Source organism: Rhinopithecus roxellana, chromosome 13 (genome assembly GCF_007565055.1).
Source record: "Rhinopithecus roxellana isolate Shanxi Qingling chromosome 13, ASM756505v1, whole genome shotgun sequence".
NCBI lineage: Eukaryota > Metazoa > Chordata > Mammalia > Primates > Cercopithecidae > Rhinopithecus > Rhinopithecus roxellana.
The window spans coordinates 115,640,017-115,663,352 of NC_044561.1; the positions used below are offsets into that span (position 1 = coordinate 115,640,017).

General features: G+C 40.0%; 1 protein-coding gene across 1 annotated transcript in view; it reads right to left on the reverse strand.

The window, feature by feature from the left end:
- Positions 1-23,336, reverse strand: part of PTPRT (protein tyrosine phosphatase receptor type T) — an 812,457-nt gene that overhangs the window by 213,851 nt on the left and 575,270 nt on the right. The window contains exon 12 of the mRNA XM_030915349.1: positions 19,026-19,299. Coding sequence (XP_030771209.1) covers positions 19,026-19,299 — 274 coding nt within the window. The remainder of the gene's footprint in view (positions 1-19,025; positions 19,300-23,336) is intronic.

A 23,336-nucleotide genomic window follows, 5' to 3' on the forward strand; every position in this document is an offset into this window, starting at 1 on the left:
ACAGCGCTACAACAAAGATAGTCAATAATAACTTAACTGTACATTTTAAAATAACAGAGTGTAATTGGATTGTTTGTAACTCAAAGGAGAAGTGCTTGAGGGGATGGACACCCCATTCTTAATGATGTGCTTATTGCACATTGCATGCCTGTACCAAAACATCTCATTTACCCCATAAACAAAGAAATATATAAATATATCCTACTGTGTACCTGCAAAAATAAAAATTTTAAAAATAGGTGAATAAAATAATTTTCTTCAGAAAAGTAAAAAGGAAGGAATGAAATAAGCTATAAACAGTAAATGAAAAATAATAAAGCTATAGTTGTGATCCTGATATAACAAGAATTCAACTAAAAAATATTAAACATGGCAAAGGATACTTTACATTGCTAAAAGCCACAGCTAACAAAGAATATAATAGGTATAAACATTTATGCCCTCCAAAACATAATGTATATACAAAGTCAACATATGTATATGTTGTATAATGTATATACAAAGTCATATATAAAACCAGTACTCAGAGGATATAAGGGTAGCAAAACCCCATTACAATGGCAACAAAGATGAAATACTTGCTAATAGCAAGAACACACAAAACCTGTATAAAGAAAACTTTACAGCACCCATGAAAGACAAAGTAGATGCAAACAAATAGAAAGACATCTCTTATCTCAGGTAAGATAATTCAACATCTTAAAGATGTAATTTCACTCTAATTAATGTATAAATTTAATGCAATCCCAGAATTACTAATAGACTTTTTATGAATCTGGACAAGTGGACACTAACATTTATAGGGAACATGCAAGAAGAGCTAGAAACTCACTGAAAAAGGAAATCTCGATGGGGAACTTTCCCTCGCAGATATTAAAGTTTAGATCCCATAATTAAAACAGTGTGGGGCTGCTGCAGAAATAGCCACATAGACTGCTGGGATAGAATACGACATTTAGAAAAACACCCAAGAACATAGGAAAATTTAAAATATGAGAAAAGCAGCATCCCAAATTATCGGGACAAAAATGATCTTTTAAATACATGTTGCTAGGACAACTAGACAGACATTTGGGATAACAGATAAAAATTAGATCCATAATTTACACCATAGACAAAAACAAAGACCAAACATCAGAAAACTAAATATAAAAATATTAAAATACATAAGACTTAGAAGCAAACATGGGTAAATCCCTTTATAGCCTGGGTGTAAGAAGAAACTTTTTAACTATGACTCAAAGTTTAAATGTAATAAAAGAAAAAAATGATGCATCTGGCAACATTTTATTTGCTGTAGCAAAAATATAAGCAAAGTCAATAGATAAATCACAAACTGGAAAAAATTGCAACATATATCACAGATAAAGTACTGATATCTGATACATAAATAACTCTTAAAAACTGATAGAAAAAGAAAAAAACAAACTGAAAATTGAGCAAAAGACAAACAGGTAATTCAAAAATTATATAAAAATGGCTATTAAATATAGGAGAATATAGCAATTTTACTGATAAGGAAAAGGAAATTAAAGCTATACTGAGATATAATTTCTTACAAGTAAGTGTGACAAAAATTAAAGTTACACCACATGAACTGTTTACAAGGCTGTGAGGAAACAGTCATACATTGCTGGGACAAATGCAAATCGGTTTTACCCGTAAGGAAGGAAATCTAGCGACATGTAGCAAAGCTGTGTATTAGTCCCCCCTTTAATCCTACAATCCCTCTTCTAGGAATTTACTCTGAAGACGCACCTCCAACAATACAAAAATATATGTGCACAAGTTCCTTTACACAGCAACGTTTGCAACTGAGAGATATTGAAAACAATATAGCCACACATGAGAGTGACCAAATAAAATAAGCTATAACCACTTAATAGGGTACTGGGCAGTTGTAAAAAATAAAAATAAAAATAAGGAAGACCTTTATGAAATAATATAAAGTGATACCCAGGTATCTATAGTATGTTACCTTTTCTATAAGAAGAAGGGGAAATAAAACATACATTAACTTCATAATTTTTACAAAAAAAAAAAAAAACAAAAACGCCAAGAAATTAATGACATTGGTTTCCAACAGGGGATGGTAGAGGTGCACATGTACCCTAGAACTTAAAGTATAATAAAAACAAAACAAAACAAAACAACACACACACACACACACACACACACATACACACACATAAAGCAAACGAAATTCTAAAAAGAAAAAAAAAGAAGTGATATGTGCTTTTCTGTATGCACTTGTTTGTACAGCTAGACTTTTAGAACCATGTTATAATGTTTTACATATTTAAAAAATCAATAGGGGCCGGGCGCGGTGGCTCAAGCCTGTAATCCCAGCACTTTGGGAGGCCGAGACGGGCGGATCACGAGGTCAGGAGATCGAGACCATCCTGGCTAACACGGTGAAACCCCGTCTCTACTAAAAATACAAAAAACTGGCCGGGCAAGGTGGCGGCGCCTGTAGTCCCAGCTACCCGGGAGGCTGAGGCAGGAGAATGGCGTGAACCTGGGAGGCGGAGCTTGCAGTGAGCTGAGATCAGGCCACAGCACTCCAGCCTGGGTGACAGAGCGAGACTCCGTCTCAAAAAAAAAAAAAAAAAAAATCAATAGGGATGGGCAAAATGAAACTAAAATTAAAAACAAAGAGTCACAAATAAACCTAACTTAATTTCCAATAAATACATAACCATATTCCAGTGAAAGAAGAAAAAACAAATAACTTTTCAACATAACAGCTTGTATACATTTAGACTGAAGAGAGAAAAGAAAATATATATTGAACCCTAGTAGGTAGGTTTGTTTTGCTAAGATTAGTATTTCTGGAAATACTTCCTGAGTATTCTATGTTGAACAATAAGTAAATATATGAATAATAATGAAGTTAAGCTTCTTACTGCCAGAGAAGGGAACTACAGAAATGGGAAGAGTGAAGGCTGGAATAAATTCCTTAGTGTTGGACTAGAATTGGGGGTATCATGAACTTTTGCTTTTTTTTTTTTTTTTTTTTGAGATGGAGTTTCGCTCTTCTTGCCCAGGCTGGAGTGCAGTGTCGCAATCTTGGCTCACTGCAACCTCTGCCTTCTGATTTCAAGCGATTCTCCTGCCTCAGCTTCCCAAGTAGCTGGGACTACAGGCACGTGCCACTACACCCAGCTAATTTTTTGTATTTTTAGGAGAGACCGGGTTTCACCATGTTAGCCAGGATGGTCTCAATCTCTTGACCTCGTGATCCATCCACCTCAGTCTCCCAAAGTGCTGGGATTACAGTCGTGAGCCACTGCGCCCGGCCACTTTTGCCTTTTATGATAGATAGCTAAAGGCTGGCTGCGGCGGCTCATGCCTATAATCCCAACACTTTGGGAGGCTGAGGCAGGTGGATCACCTGAGGTCAGGTGTTCGAGACCAGCCTGGCCAACATGGTGAAACCCTGTCTCCACTAAAAATTTAAAAAATTAGCTGGGCATGACGGCTGGTGCCTGTAATCCCAGCTTGGGAGGCTGAGGCAGGAGAATCACTTGAACCTGGGAGGCGGACGTTACAGTGAGCCAAGATGGCGCTATTGTACTCCAGCCTGGGCGAAAGAGCAAACAAAACTCCATCTCAAAGACAGACAGACAGATAGATAGATGGATAGACAGGCAGAGGGATAGATAAAGACCCTAGAATCAGTGATACTCATAACAATGACTCCCACTCGTCCCCAGGTCTGAGTTTCTATAATAAGTACCAATCCCCATTTAAAGGAACCAGAGCTGGGGCGAAGGAAGCACAAGATTCTGTGTCAGAAAGAAAATAAGTTTCAAGAACTGCTGGAGACATTTCAGAATGACAAAAGAACCATCTTGAAGGGGCTCACACTAGCTAATTCTGGGACAATTTGAGCATAAAAATAAATAATGATAGTACTGAAGTATAACCTACTGAATAAAAAAATCCATAAATTTTTATCAATATAAATACATTGCAAATAGGGGAGAAAGGAAAACTCATCCTCAGAATAGATGTCCACCAATAAACGTAGAACAAATGATGGAATTAGAAAATTGTCATTTGGCAAACATCTTTGTAATAGTTGATTTCAACAACAACAACAAAAAAAATCAGCAAATGCTAAAATAAAAGATGAAAGTTTGAAGAACAAGATGTTTACATAGTCTAGAAATATGTCTGTACAAAATACTTATACATTACAAAGAAATAGTAGCTTTATAGTGGAGAAAACCTTAATGGACAACTTTAAGTAATCAAAGTTAATGTCACCAGTAATGGAACAAATTGATATCATGTGCCACCTCATATGATACATTGAGAAGGAAGCAACGTCACTTTTGTGGTATTCCTGACAAAAATGCATAACTTGAATCTAATCTTGAGAAAATCTCAGACAAACCCAACTTGAGGGACATTCTACAAAATAACTGGTCTGTAATTTTTTTAAAATTCTTTTATTTTTTATTATACTTTAATTTCTAGGGTACATGTGCACAACGTGCAGATTTGTTACATATGTATACATGTGCCATGTTGGTGTGCTGCACCCATTAACTCGTCATTTGCATTAGGTATACCTCCTAATGCTATCCCTCCCCCCGCCCCCCACCCCACAACAGGCCCTGGTGTGTGATGTTCCCCTTGCTGTGTCCAAGTTATCTCATTGTTCGATTCCCACCTATGAGTGAGAACATGCGGTGTTTGGTTTTCTGTTCTTGTGATAGTTTGCTGAGAATGATGGTTTCCAGCTGCATCCATGTCCCTACAAAGGACATGAACTCATCCTTTTTTTTTTTTTTTTTTTTTTTTTCGTAATTTTTAAGAGTCAAGGGCATAAAAGTCAAGGCAAGACAGATACGAGGAATCTAATCTAAAAGGGACCTGACAACTAAAGGCAACATGTGACCCTGGACCAGGTTTTTTTTTTTTGTTATTGTTTAAATTTACTAAAAAGAATATGACTGAGACAATTGGCAAAACTGGGGCTAGCAGTATTATGTGAACGTTAATTTCCTGGTAATTGTACTGTAGTTATGTTGGAAATTGCACATTAAAGCATTTAGGAGTAAAGGGGTGATTTATAGAGAGATAGACGAATAGACAAATAGGGGAAGAGGAGAAAGAACAGGAGACGGAGAGAGAGAAAATGGGATGGTAAATCTATTGTGGTAAACTGTTAGCAATTAGGGAATCTGTGTAGAGAGTTTATTAACATTCTTTACACTATTTTTGAAACATCTCTGTGCAATTGAAACTACTTTGAAAAAAAGGAGTTAGAAATATTTGGTGGATGAGAAAGTAAGTTGGAACAAAAAACAATTGACAAAGGGCTGATCATTGTTGAAGTTGAGTAATGGGCATATACAGATCACTCTATTATCATCTTGACTTTTGTATGTGTGAAATGTTTCTTAGCTAACAACATGTGTTTTAAAGGTGAGAACAATACATATGGAGTATGCCATCAATAATAAACTTAGACATTCAAATTTTGTTTTTTCTGAGTGACATTGGGTACATTCCTTAATTTTTCTGACTTACAGTGTTCTCATCCGTGGAATGGGAGCAATACCCTCTGTACAACTCTTTAGAGTAAACAAAATTTTGTGAGCACAAGTGCCTTAAGGATGCAAATATACATGCATGACTTTATGATTCTAATAAATTGATATTGAGATTATAGCCAATTTTTTTTCTTTTCCCTGTTTTCAACAGAATAAATGCCAAGTATTTTAGCATGGCATGCAAAGCCCATCATTATTTGATATCTGCCTCTCTCTGGCCTTCATTCCATATCTCAGAACCAACACCATCATGTTTTCCCAAATGTATCAGGGAATCCCCAATTTTGGGGCTTCTGCTCAGGTGCTTCTTTTGCAAAATATACCCTTTCCTCTGCCCCACTGTCTACCTGGAAAATATCCCCTTAGCTTCTAGTAGCTAAGTCAAATGTCACTTCTTCTACAAGACTTTTCCTAGGCACCTCCTCATCCCCTCTACCTCCAGGTTTATAGCTGAACACCAGGTATTCTGCCGCTGTGATTGCTGATAATTTATTGCCCACGTTTGTCTTCATGACTTTCTTCTCCACTGGATTGTGGGTTCGCTGAGGGCAGGAACTGTAACTGATTTACCTGTATTCCCAACTGACTCACAGCAAGCCCATAATAAATAACTGGTGGGTTTTTGGGGTTTTATCATCATCATTCATATCTCCTTACAGAGGAGCTCATGACCAATGAAGGCACAATTCTGCAGAGTAAACAAATGCAAATGGGGTGTGGGAGACTGGGTTTAAGCCATGGCTCTGATCTTGAGCCAATAACTTTCCCATACTGGACTTTAGTTTCCTTTTTTCTGCTGAAGGAAGAGAACTGGACAACTTATAAGCTCCCTTCCAATACTGCATTTTATACTTCCCATTCCTCAACAATAGGACTTTGAGGCTGTGTACAAACTATCCCCTAATTGAAAAGTTGGAAATGTAGTTTCTCTGCACCTCATGAAGAGGGACTTAGACTTTCTATTAGGAGCTGGCAACCCCCTGGTTTAAACCAACCCAAACCAGAGCAGTCCTTCATGCTTCCCTGCACAGCTCTTATCTGACCTTAATGATTCCTGCTCTCTGTAAGAGATCCATTGAGCTGTAATTACTAATTGATGTTTGTAAAGTCTTTGAAATTCTCAGGTGACAGATGTAATCAAAGGCCAATTTATTATGATAATTGTTATTAGTACAACTCCTCATTATTTGTTGATGTTAATGGCAGGGCCAGCAGGTGTTTCAAGATTGACTAAGGGATTTAGGCTGGCCATGTTTGGTGGGAGGAAAAGAAAAGTATGAGTGCATAAGGGATTTGGGATCCTGCTGATTCTAGTGCAGCCATATTCCTCTATGAAACTATCTTGTGGGACTAAGACCTGGCATGAAACAGAGCAGTAAATGCATAGGACTTTTAACTACATTTTTACATGCACAGATTCAAACCCAGCTCGTTCTCTTGTTTCTGGAGTATGCTTCAGCAAATCATAGCCTCTCACAGCCTTGGCTTGCTTGTGTGTTAAATGAGAATACCTATAGTCCCAATTTACACTTGCTGCAATTCGAGAACCTGTTTGAATTGCAATCATGGATGTGGGAAGAAGCGTTAGGAGACTATTGAGGTTGTCCAGGCAAAAGATGTTACTATCCAGAACCACGATGGTGGCACTGGAGATGAGAAAATATATGGATTAGAGAGAACTTCAGAGTGTAGAACAAAGAGAACTTGGTGATGGCTGAATATAGAAGGTGCTGTAAAGCAGGAAACCCAGACTTTGCTGATAGAAAGATGCAGGAATAACTTTGAAAGAGATGAATGAATCATTGCCTACTATTTTCATCAGTGTCTTGTACATATGGTTCATGTCAATCTCTTCAACTGTGTAGCCCAATAAACTGCATTTATGGGTTTGCAAACTTGAGGGTCATGATGTAAAAGATGACACTTGATGAAAATTCAGCCTCTAGAAGGAAAGGGACTGCAGAAGAATTGTCCCACTTCTCCACTTGCCTCTCCATAAGTACAACATTCCCAAACTTCCTTTGACATCTCACTCCCTTTCTTTCATGCAGCCAGTGTGTCAGCTGGCATCTCTGGAAACCCTGGACTTCACTAATTTTTTTCCTTCTCCTGAATTCCCTGATCCCACATCATGTTCATACTCTATTCAAATTTGATCCATGGGTTAAAAAATTCTGCCCCTACAGATTTTACTTGTTCTTCCGAGTGTACCTCTACGCTCTATCCCACCTGTGATATCTAATAGCAATATCTGACATTAATTGGATGTTTATTGTTTGGCACTGTGATAAGTGTTTTATGCATCTTATTTAATATTTAGAAACATTCTTATAAAGTTGATACTATGGGCACTAATGTTTTCCAAAAGAGGAAGAGACTCAGAGAGCCTAAGTCACTTGCCTAAGGTCACATGGCTGGTCAGTGACAATCTATGCAATAGAAAAGACCCCATGCTAGGCATATTAATAAAAAATGCTGAGGTGAAACAAACTTGGAAATTCATTAATCTTATTTAATAGCATTAATGCTATTTTATAGTGCAGGGAAGAGAATCCTTGAGTGCAAATGTCTCCATTAACTTTTTATATTTTAACCTCAGACTTCATAGGATTGATATAAAAAGGACTAATTGAGTGTTTGAGCAAAAATGTTCTGATGACATTGACCAGCATCAACTCAGGGCTTCTTATGCAAGGATATATGTGATAAATCACCCTCTTAGTGTCTTTCATGAAAAATACGTATGCTTCCTTCAAGTAAGAGAAGCTATGCAAATTTGCCACATGCTCTTTTTTGCCTTGGCTTCGAGGAGGCTCAGGAGATACGGATAGTGTACCCTTCATTAACCAACTATACTAGGCCTCTGGTGCAATGATTACTCTTTATCCCACTATAAGATTCTTAGACTAATTTAAAATTTTTATTTTAGGGCCTGGCATGGTGGCTCCTGCTTGTAATCCCAGCACTTTGGGAGGCTGAGGCAGGTGGATTGTTTGAGGTCAGCAGTTCAAGACCAGCTTGGCCAACATGGTGAAAGCCCATCTCTACCAAAAATACAAAAATTAGCTGGGCATGGTGGTGCGTGCCTGTAGTCCCAGCTACTTGGGAGGCTGAGGAAGGAGAATCACTTAAACCGGGAGGTGGAAGTTGCAGTGAGCCAAGATCATGCCACTGCAATCCAGCCTGGGCGACAGAGTGTGACTCTGTCTCAAAAAATAAAATAAAAGTAAAAAGAAATAAAATTTTAATTGAACATGTATGCATACATACTCATATATACACATGCATCTATATATATCTATATACACGCTAAAATATTTATGTGTATATGCACATATGCTGAATTCTTGTTCTGTATATAAATTTCATAAAATTTACAGTTAAAAATTTAGATTCACATACCCAAATGTTTCCACCAAAGATACTTCAAAGTTTTCCAATAACTGAATTGAGTATCAGTTTTAACATGTGTGTGTATGTGTGCGCGTGTGTGTCTGTTTTAGCAACTATACCTTTATTTGAAAGGTCCTTAGGGGTTTGCAGAGAGTCATCACACCTACCGTTTACTTATTACAAAGCTCCTAGTGAGCTTGAAGGACACATCTCATCCCTATTTGGCAGAGGGGAAACTGAGGTTTGGCAGGCAAGTATTCAGTCCATGGAGCTGAGAAATGGAAAAGTCAGTTCTTAAATCCATGGATACAATTTCCAAATGCAGAAGTTTCTCTACTTTTTCACCATTTGAAGGCAATCAGTCCAAGCTTCATGATGTTCCTTACATTGCAGGGGCCTGATGGAGGCAGAGACTCTGCTATATAGAAACTGAGGCTGCTATTTCCATGAGCTTTGTTGGGACTGGAGTCTGCAGCATTTATCCCTGGAGGCCGGGCTGACAGGATTATCAGCTGTCAACATTTGGGTAACCTTCATCTCCCTTTCCAAATGAATTTAAAGTATATTTGCATGGGAAGGAAAATGTTCTTGCTCCCTCAGGTCTCATACCATGATAATAAAATCTGTGGACACTGTAAGTGAATGAAAAAATAAATTAGCAACCTGGGAGAGCTCATCTTGGTATCTGTACAAGGTGACACTTGGGGAATTTCTATCTTACCTGAGGAGAGAAGTCTGGGCCCCAACAGAGCTCCAGCAGGGGTTTAAAGGCTCAAACAATGGAATGGAGGCCTGGAAGCAGGGATGCCCAAGTAAATGGGTGAGCCCCAGGAGATGGAGTCCACTGAGGACTGGGAAAGAGTTCTAGGCAGGTAAGTAGGGCATGGAACCTAGGCTCTGGTGACAGACAAGAATTGTGAGTGGATGTTTAACAGATCGAGATTTTCCTAAGGAGTAATGGAAAGGTTGTGATGATAATCCTGGATTCAAAGCGTCTAGTTCAGTCTTTTCTCCACTTCAACAGGGCTCTGCAGAGCTAATAAAATCCAGAAATCGATTCCGAACATAGACTCTAGTGACAAGTCAGCAAACGGTTACGTGGGGGCCTCTGGGTCACAGCTTTCTGATGCCTTGGCTCAGCTACCGATGGGTGGTACAGATGCAAGGTTTGCTGAGTTATAGAAGCATTGGAAGACTGTTGCTTTTCAGGGTGGAACAGCAGCACATTGAGTTTCAGGCATTTCTTTACCATTCCTCCATGGAGGTAAAGGGGAAAAGCTGTTACTAAAATCCCTCCTTCGGGGTGAAGTAACTGAGACCCCATGGGATTCTGGGGTCTTCTGGGTTTTCGTCCATCTACTGACAAAAATGTAGTCACTTTGTGAGACCAATCAGGGAAGCAGCATAGGTGAGAGCACCTTGCTTAGTGTCTGAGACACAGCAGGTGCCCAAGCAATTGAAATTCCTCAGGATTTGTGGTAGGAACTGCCCAGGTGCTTCAGGAGCAAGTCTGGGTATTATGAGAATATGAAGGGGAGGCTTAGTCATCATGGAAAATTGTGGTAATCATTGGGAAAGTTCTCAAATATTTCAGTTCTCCTACGCATATAGAAGGCACTGCCTTATTCTTTTTGAAATTAAGTGTGGCCATGTAACCACATGGGCCAATGGAATGTGAAAATGCCATGCACCATCTTGTGTGGAAACTTGTAGAACCAATGCTCTATTTGCCATATTTTTCTTTCTCAGACTTGGTGGTGGTGTCAAGATGGACTTTCTGTTGGCCTGAGTCTCTGAGTGCCTGCAACAAGCAGAGACCCTCTGCTGACCCATTTCAAATATATAGCAGAAGTGATCCACTGAGATTTTGTTGTTGTTACTACAGAAAAATTTAGCTTATCTTAACCAATATAGGAGTTATTAAATAAACTTCCTGATGGGGTATCCAAGACCCAAACTGCCATGTGATCTCCTGATGATCTTAACTCGAACCCTCTAGAGCTTGGAACTCCTACAGCTTCTCATTCCATGTCTATCTGAGGTTTTCATATGTGACATGCGAACAGTCACTGAACTAACAAGAGAAATAAGAAATGGGGTAGAAAAGGCAATATCATACCCAAAAGACAAGATTGTGCTGAAAGACTCAACAGGAACAGATATCGGGCTTGAAACTGTCAGAGACCTTTGAACCAGAGCAACTCCATCTTGAATAGGGGCTGGGTAAAATGGGCTGAGACCTACTGGGCTGTATTCCCAGAAGGTTAGGCATTCTAAGTCACAGGAAGAAACAGGAGGTCAGCATGAGATACAGGTCATGAAGACCTTGTTGATAAAACAGGTTGCAGTAAAGAAGCCAGCCAAATCCCACCAAAAGCAAGATGGTGACAAGAGTGACTGCTGGTCATTCTCCTGCTCATTATATGGGAATTAAAATGTATTAGCATGCTAAAAGCCACTTCTACCAGCACCACAACAGTTTACAAGTGCTATGACAACATCAGGAAGTTAGCCTATACGTTCTGAAAGTGGGAAGGACCCTCAGTTCTGGGAATTGCCCACCCCTTTCCCAGAAAACTCATGAATAATCCATCCCCCCCCCTTTTTTTTTTTAGCATTATCATTAAGAAATAACCACAAAAATGGCCAACCAGCAGCTCATACTGCTGCTCTGTCTATGGAGGAGCCATTATTTTATTCCTTAACTTTCCTAATAAACTTGCTGTGGACTCACCTAGAATTCTTTCTTGCACAAGAACCGAGAATCCTGTCTTGGGGTCTGGATCTGGACCCCTTTCCAGTAACAAAACCATGTATGAGAAGTTAAACTAAGAGGAATACAGCCTGGGGTGAGTCAAGGCAGTCAACAGCTAGGACACAGACACAAATCCTAAAGTCCTCCAAAGTTAGGAAGGTGTGTGCTTCCATGTGGAGTTTACTGGACAAATTGGTACATGCCAGGTAAGGATGCCCCAACCCTCTTCCCCCTCAGAAGAGGAGCCTCTGGAAAGTAGCCAAAAGAAAAAAGAACAAATAGTACAACTGTAATGCTATGAGATACTTTAATATACATTGTCTAATTTACTCTCTCCTGATTTCTTTTAAGGAAGATCATTAATCATATTCTCCATCTTGAGCTGTTAAGTAAACTGTTCAAGTTCACATAGCCAAGAGCAGCCAAAATTCAAAGCCAAGTCTGTCTGATGCTCAACTTTCAGTTCTTTCCACTCTATCATGCCACAGAAAACCCATCCATGTGCAACCATTTCTTTAACAGTGGTTGGACACAACTGAATATAATTTCTTCCAATTCATTCAGAGACACAGAATTTTCCCTAACCTAGCTCTACCTAGATAATCCCAACTATTATAACGTGATTATACTGCAAGCATTGTGACCGGTTCAACATAGCATCTGGTTTCCAACTGCTCTCAAGAGGCAATTGAGTTCAAGAACTGGAGGAGGAAGTAGGAGAGAGAGAACAATCACCCTGCTACTTCCTACTTCCCTTATTTAGCTTAGCATTTGGCAGAGGCATCATCCAGGTTAAATGTACCCCTACATGATGAAAAGGATATGACAAGAAAAGACTTTTATCCTCTGCATAAATAGAACATGCATAACAGCATTGCCCAACAAAAGGTGGCTTCTGATGGATATTTGCATGAGTTTGCCACACTTATTTTGCATCCAACCGTTAATTATGGTCCTTTCAACTTCACAATTATGGCTAATGGTGGTGAGGATGCAGAGAACAGTAGATTCAGCAGACCTCATTCTGGGAAGAGTGTGAAAGAAACAATGCGAAACTGCACCCACCCGCTGTTTACAACTGAGACAGCTACCCTGGGTACCATTTGGAGGATTTGGAGGAAATCAAGGCTGCCCAGGAAGCCTGGAGCTTAGGAAATGAGACATCTGGGGGAAAAAAAATCTTACTCTGATGGAGAAAAAAGTCCTTTAGGACTATTCTGTCTATGATGAAAATGGTTCAAACCACATCTCTCATTCTACACTGAATGGAAATTCAGATGGTACTGACACCTACTTGGTGCTTTTCATTATTCAAGATCCTTTTCTTATTTAATCCTCAAAAAGACTGTGCGAAGTATATATTACTATTTCAAAGTGAGGAAACAGACTCACAGACAACAAGAAACAGTTCATAGTCTCATTCTTTCATTAATCCACTGAATGATTATTAGGTGTTTATTATGTGTTAAATATTACACTCAGCATGTAGGATATAGCAGTCAAAAAAACAAAAAAAAACCCAAACCAACCAACCACAATTCATCACTCTTGGAGCTCTCAGCATGCTGTTGGAGGCATGCAGTACCCAACAACATGCGCAAATAAAAATACGTATCTAGTGTAATATAGAAAAATAGTGGGTTAACATATGAGTGAGTGCTGGTGGGTGGTTCCCAGGTAATATGGTTGGACTGTTCTCTGGAGATGTGAGATTGAAACTCAGGTCTGAAAAATGAGAAGAAACCAGTTCTGCAAACAATGAAGAAAAGAGAGATGGAGGTAAAATGCACCATGAATTAAGGCCCCAAAGTGAAAACATGTTGGGATGTTTGAGAAATAATGTCTTAGGAAAGGTTCAAGACAGGAGGCTTAGTTAAAATCTAGCAGGCATGTCTGAACTATATCTGAAGAACAGTGATAGGTTGTGGGCAACTGTTTTTGAGGAGAACTTGGAGGGGAAAAGGAGCCTATCAGAGAAAAGGGTGAGTAGGATGAAGGATACCCAGAAATTATACCATATGAAAAATAAAAGAAGTAATAGCATGTTAATTATCAATGAGAAATAACTTGAATGGCCAGAGGAAGATAATTGGTACTGTCTTATTTTCTCTGAAAGGCTAACACAGGAAGAAAGTTTTGATTTGTTCAAATCAATACAAGTGGCTACAAGGGGAGAGTCAAGGAGACAGAATTTGGCTTTATATGGGAAAATAAGTTTTAATAATTTTACCTGCTCCACAAAGGAATTAACTCCCTTTCAGTCCAGCAATTTGCACTGATCAAGCTGAAGCAATATAATGTGTTGCTAAGGATGCTTTATTGGAGATTTTTGTTTTGGCTTCTGGTCTAGACTAGATGACACTTCAAAGTCCATCCTACTCTATGATGCTATAGTTCTATAATATTGCTGTATCCAAAACAAATGGTTACAACATGGTCTAATTCATAAGAGACAGGTGTTGTGAATTAGGCACCAAAGACAGTGTGCCAGGACAAATGAGACTACTCTTATTGTCTGTAAGAAAGCATCCATGGGTAAATGTGAGATTACTGATTGGAACAAAATTCCCAACGCAAGTGCCTGTGAACAACTCATGCTTCATGAAAATGCCTGCAAGAACTCTGAGCACCATGTCTTATAACGCACGCCACACTTGAACTCTGCATGGTATTCACATGGCTGGATTAAAATACTCCATATTCACAGATCAACAAAGAGTCTACAAAATGTCTTTATCCTCATGCTAATAATAGTAAACATTTAATGACTGACTTTCACATTCCTAATGTGAAACCTAAGGATTCATTATTTGATACATTATTTCACTTATTTATTTTTGTTCTTTCCCCCACTAGAATGAAAACAATGAGATCAGGGATCTTTGCTTGACTCACTGCTGCATTCTCAGCACTCAGAAAAAAGCCTTTTTTGACATATTGCATGTGCTTGACAGATGTTTCCTTAATTAATCCATCATATCTAATTATTTTAGTAGTTTATTGAAATTCACACAGCTACTAGGGTTTTGTACCTAGGCAGTTTGATAGTAAAGGTTGAATTCATAGCCACTCTGTTAAGCTGACAAACCATCCTTAATATCCATAGAACAAAGATGTCCAGACCTCAGAATTCTCCTACCCTGCTGTGACTAAAACTTGCAGGTAGAGTAGGGAGCAATAAAATTTGTTCACAGTAAATTATTCCACCTGGCTCACAACCATCCTGCAACAAATGCCCATGACTGCTTTCCTTTCACTTGAGTTTAATATAACTCTAGCTCATCTTTTGTCTTTAATCTTTTAGTGATACAAATATGGGTAATTCTGATTTTTTTTTTTGACCTAAGCTGTTTTTTTTTTCTTTCACAATGAAACAAAACAACACTTTCCCCTCCCCGCCCACATCAAATCTAGTGCTTTCATCTTCTGGCTTTTTTTTATAGTTCTGATTTTCACGTTTACTTATAGTTTTCTTAATTGTCTTCATTTTTCTTTGTTGACTGTTGTTTCTCAACTTTTTAAGTATAGATTGGAGAGCTGACTTTGTTTAAAAGGACTGTACTTTTTAATGTTCTCAGTATCAGAAATACAACAGTAATTATATATTCCCTCTTGTTTAACATGAGAAAATGAGCAGATTTTTATTTACATTCATCCGTCTTCTCCTTTGTCTGTTTTTGTTAACAAAATAGTGAATTATAGATCCAGATAGATTAGAACTGTTAATTTTTTACATTATGCATCTTTGCCTTAAATAGTTACGTTTTACATTAACCTTCCATTTTGTAACACGTTTAGAGCCATTACTGAGCATTAATGCTATGTTTAATTAGTTTTATGCTCACTGTGGGTCTTCTTATTCCACATTTCTGAATTCTTGACTTCTTTATTTTGACTCATTGCTCTGTGATTTATTAGGAGCAGGGAACGTGGGAGCCACTGGATACTAAGAATGTCTTTCTGATGTATTTGCACAAGAACAACTTGGCTGATAAGGAATTTGTGGATTATAACACTTTCTCCTCAAAAATCCTCCAGGCTTAACATCATTGTCTGCTGTCCTTTATGATATGGAAAAATCTGAGAGGGACCAGGCAGAGATTTGTTAGACTGAGAATGGCTGTTCTGCTTCAATGACCCTTTCACCCAACTCTTTTCAGTAAAATTTAATACTAAAGACAGTCATTTGAAACAGTGTGTAGTTCTTCCTTTGACAAAAAAATACAGCCTTCTGAGTGCCCAGCTCCCACTACTCTTCCCCGCTCTGTTCCTGTGAGGTCAGCTGCACCCCCAAGACACGTGGCATAAGAACTCATCCAATTCCATTCCTGCCTGCGTTTCATTACTGGGAGTCTTAGGTCCAAAGCAAGCGTACATGTGCATGGTGTGGAATAGAAGGCACAGGTAATTCAATGGCCTTGTTCATCTCCGAAGCAGTGCCAAAACTGCTTCCTAGATGAGGCAGTTTCAGAGTGAGATACTTTATTTTTTCTCTATAGCAAATCCCTGTGTCTTGAAGAGGGAGGTCTCTGATAGGATGTTTGGGGAGCAAACTGTCAGAGGCATTTGAACCTGAGCAACTCCATCTTAAATAGGACCTAAGTAAAATGAGGCTGAGACCTACTGGACTGCATTCCCAGATGGTTAAGGCATTCTGACTCACAGGATGAGCTGGGAAGTCAGTACAAGATACAGGCCATAAAGACCCTTGCTGATAAAAACAGCTTGCAGTAAAGAAGCTTGCCAAAACTATAGATAAAAACAGCTGATAAAAACAGTTTGCAGTAAAGAACCCACCAAAACTAAGATGGCCACGAGAGTGACCTCTGGTAGACCTCACTGCTACACTCCCACCACCATCAGGACAGTTTACAAATGCCATGGCAATGTCAGGAAGTTACCCTATATGGTCTAAAAAGGGAAGGCATGAATAATCCACCCCTTGTTTAGCATACCAAGGAATAGCCATAAAAATGGACAACCAGCAGCCCTCAGGGATGCTCTATGAAGTAGCCATTCTTTTGCTCCTTTACTTTCTTAATAAACTTGCTTTCATTTTACCGTATGGACTTGCCCTGAATTCTTTCTCACATGAGATCCAAGAACTCTCCCTTGGAGTCTGGATCGGGACCCTTTTCCTGTAACAAAACCTCTGTGGTTGGCACAGGGCCAACCACTCTTATGGTGGGGACATTCCTTCTGATATGCATTTGCTAGTTTCCTGGGTTCTATAGGCATGCTCTATTTTTAGGTTTTTTGAGTATCTTAGTGGGAAGAATAAAGTAAAACTACTTCTTTCCCTTCTCATCATGGAAACTCAACCACACCTTTTGATACATGCCAAGAGCAGGGAAGGCCACACCTTCTTAGAGGGTTGTGCTGAACTGATACACCGGCCAGCGTGGAATGCCGAGAACCGAGAACAAGAGGAGCCCCAGATGCTTCTGCCAATTTTTATGACTTCCCGCTCAATACATCAGAGTGCTTCATGCAGTGGGAAGACCAGATGGACAGGTGGAAGGCAGTCTGGCAGCTTCTCTTTGTAGTCTTATGCTCTCTGTGAGGAGTGTTGCTTGAACCAGTAATAAATGCAGAACTGAAATACCACAGTGGAATTTAAATGGGTATGTGGACATTCTAAATGTTAATTAGATCCTCAATCCAGGTTTCTCACCAAGCACTGACTGCCATTGACAGATTAAACTCTCCATCTTGGCCACCCAGAGCCTGCACAGGCTGTTCCCACACACTTCACCAAATCTTGCTTCTGTCTCAGGCTTCCCTTCTCCAGCAAGCTTCTCGGTTCTCCATGTTATACAATGCATAACGAGGCACATGACAGACTCCTTTACATTTCTATAAGCTCTTAGAGGGCACATACCACATAACCTTAATATGAACTGAAGGGTTTAGCATTTGTCAGTGTTTGTTAGGTGTTTGTTAAAAGAAATATGACCACACTGAGGTCAGGTGCGGTGGCTCACGCCTGTAATCCCAACACTTTGGGAGGCTGAGGTGGGCGGAACATGAGGTCAGGAGATCAAGACCATCCTGGCTAACATGGTAAAACCCTGTCTTACCAAAAATACAAAAAAATTAGCCAGGTGTGGTGATGGGCACCTGTAGTCCCAGCTACTCGGGAGGCTGAGGCAGGAGAATGGCGTGAACCCAGGACCCAGGAGGCGGAGCTTGCAGTGAGCCAAGATCGCGCCACTGCACTCCAGCCTGCCAGCCTAGGCGACAGAGTGAGACTCTGTCTCAAAAAAAAAAAAAAAAGAAAGAAAGAAAAGAAAAGAAATATGACCACCTGGATGGAAAACACAAGCTTGTGTAATAAAAGAGGCTAAAGATATTTAGCTTGCAGAAAAGACCATCATATGGGCATGTTTGTATAGAGAAGAAAAGGGTATTAGAAAAGATCTTATGTAACTGAAAGACTATAAACCAAGAAGGTGGTTGCATTGGTTTTGTACGATGCTAAGAGTGTGAATCAACAACAATGGGTAGAAACTTCATTAGGAAACATTTCAGTAAGTACACTAAAAAGCCTCCTTAGAGACACAGCCCACTCACTCCCTACTCCAGAAAACACTAAAGCTACCTCAGAGATAAATGAGTTCTCTGTCATTTGAGGTATTCAAGAATAAGCACTAATGCCAGTTAACCAGTGTTGCAGTATGGATAGAACCATTGTTTTGTGTGTGTTTGGGATTGTTGAATGACCTTTGATATCCTTTCCGGCCCTGTGATTTTCTGATATTATGACTGGCGCCAATCCTTAACCAAAGAAATATTTGACACAAAAATGATTACCTTGTCTTTGGAGAAACACTATTTTCTAATGTGACCAATGGCAATGACAAAGGGGGTATTAATCACTGATCAATTAAACCATGCTTAGTGCATTCCTAGATAACAAATTGACAGATATTATTATTATATATGAAGAAATTATGGATCAGAGAGGTCATGTAATTTCCTCAAGTAAAGCACCATCTCTATACTCTAATACAGGAGTGTGCAAAGGTTTTCTGTAAAAAGACATATAATAAATATCTTAGGCTTTGTGGGACATACAACCTGTGTTATAACCAACTTTACTCTTAAGCATCAAAACAGCCATAGACAGTATGTAAATGAACAGGCATAGCTGTATTTTTTTTTTTTTTTTTAATTTAAAGGCATGAGGTTGGATTTGGCCTAGGGGCCTTAGTGTTTTTCATCCTCCACCTAGAGTCCTGCTGACTTATCATACGAGAATGAGAAAATGCAAACAAGATAAGGAATGGCCTCCATGTGGCCATACTTACTCCATTGGCTTTGCTGAGTGCCTGGAAGTAGATGCTGTAGCTTTTCAGGGGAGAGAGAGGAGGGTTCCAGTAGCCATTGTATGTCTTATTGTCACCCACTGTAAATGGCTGGGTGACAGGCAGGTTGGCAGGCTTCAACTCAGCAGCAAAGTAGTGTAGAAAATCGAGGCTGGAGGCATTCCGATAGCTCACAGGCACCGAAAAGCACTCAATAATGTCAGCTGCCCTCCGTGACTTCTGTGGTCGTTCCTCCTTGACAACCAGCTGATAAACACTGGACCGGAAAGAAGGGACACAGATGGATGAGCAACTCTCTGGAAGAATCAGCTTGTTAGCTCTAATGTTGTCAACCCAACTTCTCCTGTATGGAAACATTGCTTCTGTCTACAACAAAACTTTTGTCCTGAGCATCAGATTTTCAAACCTACCACGATGTAGAACTTTACCTCCACTTAGCTGTCTCAAAGCCAGCTCACACTAGACACGTCTAAAACTCAACTCAGCCCCAACCCTGACAAACCTGTCTGCTCCTCCTTTTACATTTCTTTTCTTAGTAAATGGTAGTACCATCTGACAAGTGGCCAGAACCTGAATCTAGGGCTCATCCTCAGTTCTTAACTCCTTAGTTCTCACTCCTTATCTTAATCAACAGTCTTACAGAAGTCTGTTGATTTGGCTTCTGTATGTTTGCATCTGCTCCACTTCTCTTTTCTTCTTCCACTGATAATGCCTTAGTTGGGCACTTTCACACTTCTTACCCAGATTCAACTAGTCTCTTTGCCTCTAATGCACTTGATTTATTAATCAGTCATCCTAATCATATGGCTTCCTAATCATGTAGCTCTTCAAACACTTTCACAGGCCTTCCATTGTACAAATTATACAATCTAAACTCCTCATCTTGGCATTTGAAGCCCTCTGTGCCTGCCTTCTGTCTTCCATTTAGGTGTTCTCATGGTGTTCCCATCTTCTAGCTACTCCAGATCCCATGCTCTTGCACAGATATATTTTGGATCTCACCTCATGCATTACTGACTTATGCTTCCTCTACCTGCAATGCCCTGCATCCTGGCCACCTCTGGTTTCCTCCAAAGGGTGAGCATGTCTTTCACTTCCTCTATGAAGCCTGTCCAGCTATGTCCAGTCTGGATCAATCACCTCCCTCTTTAGTTCCCCTAGAGCTCACCTAATCTCCATCTGCTTTGTTTTCCAATATCATGAGATGGGACTACTCTTGCGATGGCTAGACTGTGACCTTTTACGAAGTAGGCATTGTGGTTTACTTATCACTGCATCATTCTCCACCCCTGCCCCACACTGCCCAGCAGGGTGCCTGCCACCCAACAAGTGATCAATGAATGCTTGTTCAAATGAATTAAATTGGATTGAATTAAAACTGAAAGCAAACATGAAACCAAATCTGCCTGAATGCAGAAACCCTAATCAGATAAACAGCGATTGCCTTGAGTTCCTGTCTAGTGATCGCATATTGTTCCCTTCAACTTAGGAGGATGTAAGAAGATGCTAGTGTGTGAATAGAGATGACTGATCCTTTATTGAGTATCAACTGACACCCAATGTTAGACTGTCTTTGTAAAAGTTATTTTAAGGTTTGTAAGTTGGATAACATTGTTCAATCTCTTTGAATGCCCCACAGTTTACATCTCTCTGGAATAAATGCTCTTCTTTTAGAAGAGGTTTATTGCACAGATCTCTGGGACTCATGATCTAAAACAAAAGATCGATTGCCCATGAGTGCCCACTGGAGACTTCTGTGAATTAATCAAGTGGTTGCAGTAGGGGGCCCCAAACCAATGATTTAAACAGGGCATAGTGAACCAGCACGTGGTTTATGAAGAATGAAACGTATTGCAGGCTACCATCCTTCAATCAGACCATCCATCTAAAGACACTTGACTAAGCAGTACAACTTGGGAGAAGACAGAGACACAGGACTATTTCATTAAGGAAAAAAGGCTATGGAGGACTGCCCTAAGAAAATGTGACACACTCAATATGGCAAGTTTTCTCTTGAATTTTCTTGAGTATGGGAATTTTCAGGCATGTGGAAAAAGGAAGGGTTGGGCATATGAGTATATGCCACACTTAGATGAGTGCAGGCAAAACAGCTCAATTACCATGCCTGTTGTACATACACATCTGAGTAAGAACCTGACAATTCAGAGTGCATGTGAGTGACATGTGAGTGGAGTGGATGTGGACAATCTCTCAAGGCATACACACTACATCTGAGGGTGTACCATTTCCAAGTGAGGATCTGTATTACCTGGGTGTCTAACTCCAAATGAGTGAATATAACATTTAGATGAATGGATGAAAGTGACTAACCTGAGTGTTCAGACTTCTAAATAAGTGTGTGTAACATCTGAGAATGTTTTAACAACCCAAAGTGTGTGTGGGTATGTGCCATCTATGCATGTTCATAATGCCTGTTGAAGTCAATAAATGTTTAAATTAAATTATGATTTCAGCAATCACTTCCTCCTCAACTCTGGGGTCCTTCTCAATTGTACAATTCCTATGTTTATCAGGACAGCTAAGCTCAAAGCAGTCACTGAAAAATAGCACAAGGACCTAATACCCAAACCTAGAGGTTGCAGGGCAAAAGTGGAGGGGTGTTTGTAACAGAGTTTTCAGGACCTGCAATGCTTTATAAATAACAATATATTCAGGTAAATCTTAGAATCTGGCTTGAATGCTAATAGTAGCTCGACCAGTTGAGAGTCCATTACTCGTGGGACTCTGATCTGTGAGGGAAAGGGCAAACACAAGAGAGCTTCATGAAGCAGACAACCTCTTGGGCTCTCCTGATGAAGCTAACAACAGCACCTAAGAACACTACATTGGATTTGGGAGCAGGCAACCAACGCAGCCCTCATATTCTCTTGAGCAGATTAGAAGGAACCAACAGGCTCATCCCCAGGACCAGGAGTTGGAAAGAGCTGGGAGTCCCTGCTTTCTTCTTCTTTTTTTTTTTTTTCTTTTTGAGACGGAGTCTCGCTCTGTCGCCCAGGCTGGAGTGCAGTGGCCGGATCTCAGCTCACTGAAAGCTCCGCCTCCCGGGTTTACGCCATTCTCCTGCCTCAGCCTCCCGAGTAACTGGGACTACAGGCGCCCGCCACCTCGCCCGGCTACTTTTTTTGTATTTTTTTTAGTAGAGACGGAGTTTCACCGTGTTAGCCAGGATGGTCTCGATCTCCTGACCTCGTGATCCGCCCGTCTCGGCCTCCCAAAGTGCTGGGATTACAGGCTTGAGCCACCGTGCCCGGCCATCCCTGCTTTCTTCTGAGGGCCAGTCTATCCCTAATCCAAGTGGTGACTTGGATTGATCATATCTACATAACAAGGCCTTTATCTTGGTTTCTCAGATAGACTTCCCATTCTACCTTAAATCCTTCTGTCATCTTTCCCCTCTAAATTGAGACCCCCCGAAACCTTGGGAGCTTCCCTGGGACTGAATCGCCCTCCGAGAATCACTTCCTATTGCCTCTGGCCCTCCTGTGATGGGATGGATCAAGAGGGGCCACATGGCTGGCCTCATTTACTGTCCACGACTAGCAGAAGATTCCATAGTTGTGGCCAAGCAAGAAGACGGGTTCTTACTGGGCTCTGAAAATTCAAATGCTGCCAAGATCTATTAGACAGAGCCATAATATCTCGTGAGGGTCAGCTTGTATATCCCCATCAGCTCTTTCTCCCCACCAATCTGATTACTGAAGAGCCACTTGTCAATTCAACCAAGCTCAACAGCCAGATTACACATGAGGAGCTGAGGCCGAGAGGTCAAGTGATTGATGAGGGTCAAACTGCAGCAAAAGTAGAAACCCAGACTTTTCATTCATAGTTGAGTATCCTTTCTTTCTTTCTTTTTTTTTTTTTTTTTTTTTTTTTTTTTTTTTTTTTTTTTTTTTTTTTTTTTTTGCTATTTTCTTCTCTTCCTACAAACCAATAAAATGTATAAAGGCCTTCCAAGCATTTTTTTTTTAACTTGGCATCCCAAACTGCTTAGCTCTACCCCAACCAACTCCATATGAAATTACAAAGAATAGCAAAGGGTATTTTTTTGGTTTAAACTGTGCAGTCAACATATGGTTCACATACGATTGTGATTATTGTGCCAAAATATACCCAGCAACTCCTTCGGGCCCATGCATTCGCAGCCTGTCCATTCAAAAGCAAACCTGCAATGCAGCCAGAAAAATTTAAATCATTTTGTTAGATAAATCCGTCTGCCAGTGGATCCAGCCTCTCTCAAAGACCACAGAACTCTGATTGAAGAGGGGGGAGAAG